At 36.4% G+C, this 12918-nt stretch overlaps 1 protein-coding gene across 3 annotated transcripts in view; it reads left to right on the top strand.

The window, feature by feature from the left end:
• NPHP3 (nephrocystin 3) overlaps window positions 1-12918 on the top strand; it is a 41221-nt gene that overhangs the window by 15687 nt on the left and 12616 nt on the right. For all 3 annotated transcript variants that reach the window (XM_077865159.1, XM_077865160.1, XM_077865158.1), the window contains exons 9-17: window positions 1619-1792; window positions 4126-4229; window positions 5270-5384; window positions 5548-5691; window positions 6163-6260; window positions 7193-7295; window positions 7909-7991; window positions 9837-9975; window positions 11647-11811. In XM_077865159.1, the coding sequence (XP_077721285.1) occupies window positions 1619-1792; window positions 4126-4229; window positions 5270-5384; window positions 5548-5691; window positions 6163-6260; window positions 7193-7295; window positions 7909-7991; window positions 9837-9975; window positions 11647-11811 (1125 nt within the window). The remainder of the gene's footprint in view (window positions 1-1618; window positions 1793-4125; window positions 4230-5269; window positions 5385-5547; window positions 5692-6162; window positions 6261-7192; window positions 7296-7908; window positions 7992-9836; window positions 9976-11646; window positions 11812-12918) is intronic.

Raw genomic sequence — 12918 nt, forward strand, 5'->3', positions numbered from 1 at the left:
AAGTCGTGATCTCAGGGTCATGGGTTTAAGCCCCACCTGCACTCCATGCTGGGTGTGGAACCTGCTTAAGATTCTCTTTCTCCCTCTCCCCTTCCTCCCCAGCTCACCCACTCCACCTCTAATCACATGTGCATGCGTGTACTCTCTCTCTAAAAAAAAAAGGAAAAAATATTTTTCAGATATATCCACTACTTATCCTTACAACAGGTAAGGATAAAATCATACCTCTAAGGTCTGAAGTCATGGATCATAGTATCACAAACTGAAAATTTCTATGATATCTCAAGTGTTATCTTTCAACTTTATGTAAGTTATATATTCTGCTTAATGTTATATCTGTGTTTATTTTTAATAAAAAATTGTTTTAAATTATTTATTATCAAAAATCTAATCATGATAAGAAAAAGAACCCCTCCACCTTAAAGTGAAATGGGCACAATAGAAAGATGTACCATATTTAACCTGTGGTTGTCCATACCTGCTGACACCTCCTCCAAGGTACCAGGGATTCTATTTGAGAAGTTAGGGATTAGATTACTTTTTCTAATTAACTTGTATTACAAGTATGGAGCCTTGTTATCAGAAAAAAAAGAAAAAAAAGAAAAAAGAAAAAAAGAACGAGTCCCCAAACATAATGATATGACTTCTGGTAATGCATTTTGTATAGTGTTCTTTAGTATAAAAATTGACATCAATTTTGATTTTCTCAACAATTTTGTGAATTTTAGGATCCAGATAAATAAAATTGAGTACAATAAATGACAACAAGTGAAAATGGACATATTTGCCATCTTTACTGCTTGAAGAACAACATATTTCCAGTGATATAAAGACAATATAGAATGATATAGATATTTGATATCAAGAAAACCCATCTTAGTAATTAAATTCTTATAAAAATGTAAAGCAGCATATTTCTTACACATGAGTGCAATCTTTAAGATTATTCAACTGCCAGATATAAGCAAATATATTACATAACATTTTTCAGGAAACAGATCCCCAAGAGTTAAATGTCCCTCTATTTTTATCAGACAGTTTTTTGGGGTTTTTTTGTTTGTTTTGCTTTGTTTTGTTTAATGTAAGCTCTACACCTGGTTGGGGCTTGAACCCATAACCACAAGATCAAGAGCCACATGCTCTACTGACTAAGCCAGCCAGATGCCCCCATTGCACCTCTATTTTGAATAAAAGAGGTTTTTTTTATTAAGAGTTTGGTTTTTTCGTGTGTTTGTCATTTTAATACTTATTTCTGGGATCCCTGGGTGGCGCAGCGGTTTGGCGCCTGCCTTTGGCCCAGGGCGCGATCCTGGAGATCCGGGATCGAATCCCACGTCAGGCTCCCGGTGCAGGGAGCCTGCTTCTCCCTCTACCTGTGTCTCTGCCTCTCTCTCTCACTGTGTGCCTATCATGAATAAATAAAAATTAAAAAAAAATTTATTTATAAACTAATGTTTTTTTATAATTACAAATTTATTCTTATAGCTACTAACCAAAGGCCACAGGTTTGGACTTGCCCTCCACTGTAGGTGAAACCCACCTTAGGCCTGTGTGCTAACACTGCTACAAGGTGTTTACATTCTTTATTCATTTTTGTGTGCTTTCTCTTGATGTTCAGGACATCCTGGGCTTTGAAAACACAGACCGGGAGACTAAAGATTTGGGCAGTGAAGATTCTATTCCAGAAGAAGATGATTTTGGCGATGTTCTGTGGGACATACATGATGAGCAAGAGCAAATGGAAACTTTTCAACAGGCTTCAAATTCAGCCCATGAGTTGGGATTTGAGAAAGTAAGCATTTGGAGTATTGTTCCAACAAATATAAGTCACCACTTAAGGCTCTATTATGATTGTATTTTTACCTAAATATAGTCAAGGTTAATAATTGTGTTAGTGTTTGTCCTCATGGCTTGATTATCCATTTGAGACATGTGCTTAACTCTGTATTATATGAAAGATAAGTGAGATTCAGTTATATTTATGAACATCAAAGATTTTTAGTTAAGATTAGGATTTATGGACCACATGTTCTTTATGCTGCCATCAGCAGTTCACCAAACCAAGATTAGGGTAGCTAGGAAACTTGATAAAAATCATAAAGCTATCAAAAAAAAAATCATAAGGCTATCTATTCTTCCAGTGCTTAGGGAATCAAAATATCAAACATTCAGAAAACACTACAGTAGTTAATCCAATAGGCTGATCAATTTATCAGCATCCTTAAATATCTAAACAAATTAACAAAATTTGAAATACACAGAAATCTATGTCCAAGTTCATAAGAAACTAATAATATTTAAAAATTAATGTAAGAATGAATGTTTTATTTTTTTAAGACATTATTTGAGAGAGAGAGAGAGCACGCACATGAGGAGGGGGCAGAGGGAGAGGGAAAAGCAAACTCCCAGCTAAGCAAGGAGCCTGATGGGGAGCTTGATCTTGATCCCAGGACCCTGAGATTATGACTTGAGCCAAAGGCAGATGCTTAACTGACTGAGCCACCCAGGTGCTCCAAGAATGAATTTTTTTTTTTTTAGATTTTATTTATTTATTCATGAGAGACACACACAGAGAGAGAAGCAGAGGGAGAAGCAGGCTCCGTGGAAGGAGCCCGATGTGGGATTTGATCCCGGGACTCCAGGATCGTGCCCTGGGCCAAAGGCAGGTGCTAAACTGCTGAGCCACCCAGGGATCCCCAAGAATGAATGTTTTAAAGAATATTATCATAGCTGTCAGTAACAGTGGTATTTTCATAGAAATTTTATAATTTAGGCTGTCTTTATTCATGTCCTGGTTCTCCCATTTGCTAACTCTGGATTTTGATCATTTCTTAGCTCTGAACTTTGACTTCCTTGTCTGTAAAATGAGATTGACTACTTTACCTAGCTGACAGGGTTGTTAGGAGGACTAAACCAGATAAAATACGTCAACCGCTTGGCAAAGTACCTGGCGCATGATAAATGTTATTTTATAAGAGAGGCATTGTTATCGTTTCATAAATAAAGAACCTAAGGTTCATATTACAGTTTGCCTAAGAGTACACACGGAGTAGATTATAGATCTGGGATTTCACCCTAGGTCTTCTGGCTCCTAATCCTATGTTTTTTCTTCTTGGGAACCATGTGTCTATAAACAGGCTTTCTGTGTGACCATGAAGTAAATTGTTAGGATTTACAAGGTCCTAAATCAATAAAGTCCTTTAATTTCTGAGAAGCATCATTGCTTTCATAATAATTTGAGTTCCTGAGGAATATATTCTATATATATATGGGCAAAAAGAAAATTTGATTGAAAAACTGTACCAAATAATTGTTTATTGTAGTTGTTGGAAATTTCTACTACCCTAAAGCTAGGTTACAAACTACTTAGTACAAATTCTTTAAATTCCTTATCAGCTGTCATTTAGACCACTGGCGCACTTAATGGACATCTCAACCCCCACGATAACTTTACCATCTCTAATAAGTACTGAGGTATTTTGGTTTTCTGAGTGTGTCCTTTTCGTCTCTAAACCAGTTTTTAGTGTCTGGGAAAAGCCTGAGATATATTGGTTCTTGGACATTGCCGAGAGCTCACTCAATTGCAGAAAGATCTCAGGCAGCCTGTCTTGACCTGATTCTCTGTAGTAAGTTGGGAGACCGAGATAAAGGGCCCAGACAAAAACCTGTTCTTGTTTGGACCTATTCTCAGAAATCCCTGGAAAGTGAGGCAGTGTCTGGGACAGGTGTTCTGCCCAAGAGGCTGAGGATGCCTGCCGGCACCCTCAAAGCCTTCTGTGGTGCTTTCTGTGGTTTAGGGGATACAGGGTAATAGAGTGGCCTCCCTGCAGCATTCTGAAAAATCTGAATGTTGCAAAACCCAAAGGAGATCTTAAGTGTTGTCTCATCCATTAATTTATAGTAGTACTATGTGTAGAAGAAATTGGGACTCATTTCTTAGTTTACTACTTTGGGCACACTTAACCCGCCATAAAAATAAGCAATCATGAGGATGCTATTGACTACAAGTAGATTTCCTTTTCTCATGCAGCTTTTCTCTAAAGATTTCAGAGGATAATCAGAAGTTGACTTAGTATTCTAAGAGGTGTGTGCTTCCTCACAATTTTAATTCATTTTTGTTTCTAGTATTACCAACGCCTTAATGATCTAGTGGCAGCACCAGCACCAATTCCACCGCTTCTGGTATCTGGAGGACCAGGTTCTGGAAAGTCCCTTCTCTTATCAAAGTGGTATGATGCAGTACAATTACATTGTTTTGTGTGTGTGTGTGTGTATGTGTGTGTGTTTTTTTTACAATTACATTGTTATTACCATTGTTATCATTTAAATTACTGAACTCATTTGACAAAATGTATTATTACCTATCTGCCTTCCTGCATGGCCTGTAATAAACATTAAAAAAGCAAAAAGGTATAAAATAATAGACTTATGCCCGGAAGTATATACAATATGGATGTTAGGATACAGAATGAGAAAGGAATAGGAAATAGGAGCATTTGTGATTATGTACATTAATTTTGTAGGTCAGAGCTAAGCATGGGCTATGTTAAGGGAGTGGTCAGCATGGAATGAATTAGGTGAACTATATATACAGGGGATGTGCCTTTGTTTTCAATTATCGACTTCATCTTAAAAGTTTCACTGAGATTTTAAATATTTGAAATAAGGCAAAGACCGAGTGTATAGTGTGAAATAAGTCATAAAGAACATCAGAATAAAGGATGACCTGTATTATGAATGCAAAGTCGTTCTTCAGATTAGGGGCTAAAGTTTATAGAAGCTGATAAACTCTTTTTTATTTTCATTTTAGTTGCTATTATTTAAAAACAGTAAGAATATTTTCTTTCATAATTATGATCTATGTTGAAGAGTGAGCATTTGTTGTTTCCTTTTTTCCTGCCCTTTTATTTAATGGAAAATAATACTTTTTGGAAGGTAATATTTTTGTACTTAGCAAAGAAATATCTTTTTTCCTCTAATAGCATATTTTCAATTAAAGGGTATGCTCATTTCGCTAATTTTTTAACCTTAAATGTACACTATATTGGTTTCTACAAGTTAATATCAATTTGTAATCTAAATGAATCTATAATTTTTAAAGGTTTATTTAAAAGGATCTAAAAGTGGAATAAAAATGGAAGTTTCCCATGTTTATTGACCATGTGATTGCTGACAGTTGGGTAGCATTGATGTTTAATGCATTGTGAATTCTTTTTTTGTTGGTATTAAATGAGCTTTATCAGTCTTATAAAAGGTCTTTTTCTTTCAGGATTCAGTTACAGCAAAAGAATTCCCCCAACACGTTAATTCTTTCTCATTTTGTGGGAAGGCCCATGTCAACCAGCTCTGAGTCCTCCTTGATTATTAAACGACTAACTCTAAAGGTATAAGATGCCATGGTTTGAAATTATCAGAATTTTTATTTGAGTCAGAAATTGTTGGGGCTAAGTACCCAGTAATTTTCAATTTTCAGTATTACCCGTTTGTTTTCCACCAGCTGTGATAAAGCATTAACTCCTTGCATTCGTATGTGTTCTTGTCTTGCAGTTGATGCAGCACTCTTGGTCAGTGTCTGCTCTGACATTGGATCCAGCCAAGCTTCTGGAAGAATTTCCACGCTGGCTAGAAAAACTCTCTGCCCGTCACCAAGGCAGCATCATCATCATTATTGATTCTATAGATCAAGTTCAGGTACGGTTTTCACTTTGTAACCTATTGATACTCTCAGAAAGAAAATTATCAGTAGTGGCTATAGCAAGCATTTAAATATATTTATGAGAAGAAAATGCTGGTGTTGTTTCTGTTATTTCTGCTGAATCTTTAGGGAGGAAACACATCAATAAAAAATGTAACATATGCCAATAGGCATTGGTATCTTATTGGAAAAGACCAATTGGATGAACCAATCAATTAGCAAAAATTATTCTTTTTGACAGACTTTTAGGGCCTTGACTTTTCCTTAAATGTCCAGAATTCATATCAGCTATAATGGTATTTTCCCACTTGTTCTTTTAATATTCTGAGATAAATTATCTAAAAACAGGATTTTATCAATAATAATGAGAAACTCAATGAGAATTTCATTTTATTTGGGGAGCTCTTATCGGGTTGTTTTGAAATATTTTGAATTAATAGAATGAATTTTGTTTTTATATTTTTAAGCAAGTTGAAAAACACATGAAATGGCTGATAGATCCACTGCCAGTGAATGTAAGAGTAATTGTTTCTGTGAATGTAGAAACATGCCCTCCAGCATGGAGGTACGATGCTAACTTTAGTTCTTTCAGGTTACATGAAATGTGTTAAGTACAAAGAAGGAAAGGTTTTGGGTATGTGTTTGTGTTTTTATGTCTTTCATGTGAGTGGCAGTGAGGAGTGAGAGAAGTGAATGAATTCCCAAGAAAGATATATTCTACAGGCTTTGGTGGGAGGTTAGAGCTGGGATATCAAGGAGAGGAAGGCTAGATGGCCCCCAGATTTCTGGCTGGAGAAATTAAGTAAATTGCGGATCCATGAACTGAAATAGGGAACCAAAGGGTGGGCAAGTTTGTGGAGGAAATGTAAGTTTTGTTTTGGGACCTGGTTAGCTTGAGTTGCCAGTTGTACCACAAGCTAGCAATGGCTAGCAGGCAATTACATTTACAGGTGAGAAAAATAAGGAGAGGGCCAGGCTATGAGTAATGCTCCAGACGCCTGTTATCCTGAAACGTGCGCTTATTTCGGCAGTCCTCAAAAAAGGGATACAGTGGTTGAATTCTGTAGGGCAGTGTTTCTCAACCTATTTTTGTCCCCCACAAGAGCCTTTTTAGACATTTTCTTCCTAAGCACTTACTTTGCCCCAAGGATTTTAATACCATCCATATGCTATATATCATATATCATATATACCATCCATAAGCTATAAACATATATATGTTTAGTTTTATTGCTTGTATAGAATATAGAACTGAAGGTGTTTTGCCACTTTGCTACCTAACATATATGCTATTTAAAAGTCTTTGTTGGGGTTAATTGCTGAAAGTAACGACATACAGGTTAGAATGAATCAAATAATATTACCTAGTGAGATTAACAGAAATTAGTCTTGTTTATTTTATAAGGCAATGAAAAAATTTTGACTTGTCTTTGGGTAGGTTACAGCTTTTATTATCTTATTAGAAGAGAATTTCATTTTTTTTTCTTTGAATAAAAGGTTGTGGCCTACACTTCATCTTGATCCTTTAAATCCAAAAGATGCAAAATCTATCATAATTGCAGAATGCCACTCTGTGGACATTACATTGAGTAAAGAGCAGGTAAGTATTTTTAATTTTGCTGCTCTTTTACTCTCTGTCAGCTTTCCCATAAAACACCTTATGTGAGACTTAACATTCAATATAGGAACTCTCTATTGTGTTAAGGAAAATTGGAGTTTACTAATGGTTAAATGCACTTGCTCATAAACTACTAACAAATGATAGAAGACGTAATAAAAAACATATTGGGCTTAAGTTTAAGTTTCTTATATTAAGCAGGAAATTTTTTTTTAAGATTTTATTTATTCATGAGAGACACAGAGACATAGGCAGAGGGAGAAGCAGGCTCCCTGTGGGGAGCCCAATGCGGGACTCCATCCCAGGACCCCAGGATCATGCCCTGAGCCAAAGGCAGATGCTCAACCACTGAGCTAACTACCCAGGGATCCCAAACAGGAATTTTTAAAAGCAAAAGAACATATATACACATACCTACTGCATCTGTGGTCCACCACCACATGGCAGCAATGCCACTGATAAGGTGGCAGGAACCATGTCATTTCTGCCAGGGCTATTTGTTGATGGCTCCCTAGTAAAGACCGTTTAATTCCAGGGTGGTCTTGTTTTTTTTGTGTTTGTTTTGTTTGTTTTGTGTTCTGGTAAACTGGTGCAGGAGAAGAAGCTAGAACGACACTGTCGTTCTGCTACAACCTGCAATGCCCTTTATGTCACCCTTTTCGGCAAAATGATCACACAGTAAGTAGTGGCCATTTCACATGATCTGCATGTGTTGTGTTTGCTGCAGACTGCTTCCCCACCTTGTGAAACTGAGAATGATCCTTGCGACAATCGCTTTCAGCCACTCACATCAGATTGTGTTGATTCTAACCGTGATACTAACATCCTGTGAGAATGAGACTCGTGTCTGCAGATTGATGATAGCCCATGAATTATGAGAACTTGTTGGACATAGTTGTCTAATTTTTATCACACTAACCATTTCCCTGTCAGGGGTTGCCAGAGAAGGCCATCTGTGCCCTCATTGGGGACCCATGAGTGCTCCTTGTTACCTGCTTGAGGCCCCTAGCTTTGGGAAAGTGAGGGACAATTGAGGCAAACACATGCCATTTTGAGTGTCCTTGCATATTAGTAGGTAGGTATGTAGTTCGATAAACCTTTCATCTTAAAATAGATTCTTGTTTCAGATGCCCATTAGTCATTTGCCTTTAGATAAGCCTTACAAAGTGTAACTACACTTATTCTTCACTATAGCCTCACCTTACTTTGTCTCTTCACAACCATGAGGCAAAAAAAAAAAAAAAAAAAGACGAATATGGTTTTGGCGATCATTGCAATGGACAGTAATCCTAGTACAATTCATATTCTAGCCACTGAATCTAGTGCTCTTGGCTCTTAATTCCACCTTCTCATCTTGAGCACCAGATCTGAAATGAAAACATCTGAAATTTTTAATTGCCCATGGTATTCGCACTGTCCTCTTCCACTGTCTCTGGTTTGGCAGTGTATCTGGCCTCTGGCGAGCATCAGGAGCTTGCCTAAGTACAGTCAAGAGTGTGAGTCACTGTCCACACATTTCATAATATTTATTGAATTTAACTATTTTAAGAGTGTCAACACAAAATGAAGAAACCTAGAATCTCTGTAAATAAGAAAGAGTCTTATTCGAGCCCAAGTTAGGACAGCTGCCAGGAAAACACATGGGTAACACACTTTCTTCACAGGGAAGGAAGTGCTCTGGAGAATCAACAGTTTTTACAGAGTTATATACCTTTTTTACATCTTGTAAAAGCTCAAAAGATTGTAGATTAACATATAGGTAGGAATCATGCATTTTTAACATTCAAAGAATGCAGGGGGTAGGAGCATTGACCCGTATCTCAAGGACAAGATGATTTTCCTTTAGGCTACTCATTTACAAGGCAGATGGACAGTGTATGCTTGGTGGATCATAAATCAGGCTTTTGGTTTAAACAAAATTTACATACAGTCATGCTGACTTAGAAATCTGAAATGGCTTCCCATAGATAATAAATCTTTAGAAAATTTATTAGGCCTGTAGAGAAGGACTACAGACCTTTTGTTTGTTTTTTCTTCTTTACATATCTTCATATTTAAAAAAGAAACTACTGGTAAATATTGTGTAATATTTAAAAACAAACTACCCTATTTACTGATTTTTCTGTAGCCTGATGTTCCCTAAATCCTGTCTCTACACAAATTTAACTTGCATGGCTAACTAATGACATTTATTTATAATTATTTTCCTGCTTCCTGTATGTAGGTAGCATGTTTCTAAATGATTAGAACCATGTCTTACTCATTTCTGTGTTCCATAATGTGCAATAATTGATTGATACATAAGTCCTTATCATGTGTTTATACTGGAGTTAAATGGTACACTAGAATAAAATTGATGACTCTAGCAGCCCTGTAACACTGTCATTTTCCTGTATCGTGTTTTATTGAATTTGTTATCATTTGAAGTATGAAAAATAGAGACCACATTGTTTTTATCTACCCCAAATTTTTCACAGATGTTGGCTGTCTATAAGAAATTAAATCTATTCTCAATTCCAACAGTGCTGGGAGAGCAGGCAATTTAGATAAAATCCTTCATCAGTGTTTCCAGTGTCAAGATACTATTTCATTATATAGACTTGCTCTGCGATCTATCCAGGAGTCCATGGCAAGTGATGTGGATAAAGAACTAATGAAACAGGTAATGGATAATAAACTTATAAAACTCATGGAAGTTTGCATTTGTGTGTGAATTGAAGTAAATAGTAACTATTTTTAAATTTGTGCTTAAGTGTGTTTCAAGCATATATGGGAATGCTGGCTGCCATAGATAGTGTGCTTATGGCCAGAAGTGATATCTCAAGAAATTTGCATTTTCCTGATTATCATTGAGATTTTTCCTCTGTTCATGTTTATTGGCCATTCTTGTTTCCTCCTCTGTGAATTGCTGATTCAAGCCCTTTTACTTGAACTTTAATTGAATTGTCTTTTCTTATTGATCTCCAGGAGCTCTTAAATATTCTGCATACTGAATATAAATCCTTTGTTACAGAGTTTGCAAATAAATATATTTTTCCAATTGTTTCTTGTCTTAACTTTCTGGTATCATTCATTATACAAAGTTTTATTTTTATGAAGTCAGATTTACCCAACAGTTTCTCTTATGGTTTTGTGCCTGTTATATCTTACTTTAAAAATCTTTTATTATCAAAAAATATTTTATTATCACAAAAATGTTCTCATATGTATTTTTTCCCATTAAAATGTTTTACAGTTTTTGTTCTTCCTATGTAAGTTCTTATCTTGTGGATTTAATTTTGTTTATTGTGTGAGGAATCTTTTATCATTTGGCTAGCTAACTTTTCATTTCACCAAATAGTACATCTTTTCTGCTGATTTGGATATCACACTTAGAAATTAACTTGAGTTTGTCTTCTGAGCTCTTCTGTTCCAGTTTTCTTCTTCCTTGCCAACACCACAATGTCTTAAATATTAGAGTTTGACAGTAAGCTTTAATATGTGCTTGGTCTGTGAGCCGATGTTTTCTCATGCACCCCTTTACTTAGAGAGTACAGCTCTTGGGATTCCTGGTATTCGCAAGCTTTCTAATTCTAACTCCTCACCTTACCAGGTTTAAGGGCGGCTCACCTTCCATCCCTGCTATGGGTGTGAAAACCCAAGCCCTTAATTACTGGGACTGCTGCCTATTCAGGACCCTCCCTTCCCCCAGGAACAGCACCCCAGCACTTAGCCCTCTAACGTTCACTTTCCTATTCATTTTTGGCACCTGGGGGATTTCCCTTTCATTCTTGCAGGCCCACCTGTGCTTTTTTAGAGATATTTTGTTAGATGTTGTCTTATGTTAATGGGCATTTATAGTAGAAGGACCATTTTCTTATACCATTTTTCCCAAATTGGAACTTTGTCGTTAGTTTTAATCCATTTCCTGAAGTTTTAATTTTCTTCCAACTTTTTTCTTTTAAATTTTTTTTTAAAATTTATTTATGATAGTCACAGAGAGAGAAAGAGAGAGAGGCAGGCTCCATGCCCGATGTGGGATTCGATCCCGGGTCTCCAGGATCGCGCCCTGGGCCAAAGGCAGGCGCCAAACCGCTGCGCCACCCAGGGATCCCTCTTCCAACTTTTTTCTGTGTGTTATCATTGGCATGCTAGATTTGCTATCTTACTCGTGATTAATGCCTTTTGGAAAATGTGTTTTATTCTAAGAAATCTGTTTCTTGCTTGATTAAATCATTTGAACATAAGTTTGAATAAGAAGTTAATAATCTTAAAAGAGTTATGGAAATTTTAATGGCTGTTCGTTACTTACAGAGGTGGCTTACTATCATTGTTAATTCATTTCTTTACTTAGATTCTCTGTCTAATAAATGTTAGTCACAATGGCATGAATGAATCAGAACTGATGGAACTCTACCCTGAGCTGTCCTGGGCTGTCTTGACCTCCCTTATTCACAGTTTACACAAAATGTGCTTATTGACTTATGGTTGTGGCTTGCTCAAGTTTCAACATCTACAGGTAAATGTTATTTTAATAAGGTTTTTTACTTACAAATGTCAACATACCATGCTCTGTTAAGTGTTTTAATTATAAGACATGGTTGAATTCTGAAATTTGGCATTACAAATTTTTTTGCAATGATTTTAGGTTAAATGTAAAATTTGACTAGTATTATTCTTATAATGTACCTTTATGAAGTGACTGTTATAGTAGTCCCCTCCTGTCTGCAAGAGACACCTTCCAAGACCCCAGTGAATGTCTGAAACCAGGATAGTACCAAACCCTGAATATACTATGTTTTTCTCTTTATGTGCTTACCCATGATAAAGTTTAATTTATAATTTAGGGATAGTGGGCAGCCCTGGTGGCACAGTGGTTTAGCGCCGCCTGCAGCCCAGGGCATGATCCTGGAGACCCTGGATCAAGTCCCACGTCAGGCTCCCTGCATGGAGCCTGCTTGTCCCTCTGCCTGTGTCTCTGCCTCTCTCTCTCTCTCTGCATCTCTATGAATGAATAAATAAAAATATTAAAAAAAAATTTAGGGATAGTAAACAATAACAATAAAACAGTAACAAAAAAAAAGAACAACTGTAACAGTATACTGTACTAAAAGTTACATGAATGTGGTCTCAAAATATCTTACTGTATTGCATTCATCTTTCTTGTGATGATATAATACGATAAAATGCCAACCTGACAAGATGAAGTGAGGGGAATGATGTAGGCAGCTGTGACCTCCGTCACCTAGGCTACTATTGGCCTTCTGACTGTAATATCAGAAGAGGAAGAGGGATCATCTGCTTTTAAACCCCCATAAAGAGAGACTATAGTACTTTAAAAGGTAGTTTCCTTCTGAAAGAGAAAAAAAAATTTTTTCAATTTTATGTTTGTTTGATTGCTGGTATTATGTCTTAAGAGCTTTGACTCAGTAAGTCAGTATGCCTCAGTTCACAATCCAGCTCTTCACAGCTAACAGCTATGTAACCTTGGGTAAATTCTTCAAGCCTTGGCAGATTTTTCCAGCTTACTACGAGGTTGTGAAGAGAATCAATTGAGATGGTCCTCCATCCTAGTGAGGTCTTAGGCATGATATCTAGTACATAGTAGCAAATGTTTAGGACACAT

The sequence above is a fragment of the Canis aureus genome, chromosome 22 (genome assembly GCF_053574225.1).
Source record: "Canis aureus isolate CA01 chromosome 22, VMU_Caureus_v.1.0, whole genome shotgun sequence".
In the NCBI taxonomy this organism is placed as follows: domain Eukaryota; kingdom Metazoa; phylum Chordata; class Mammalia; order Carnivora; family Canidae; genus Canis; species Canis aureus.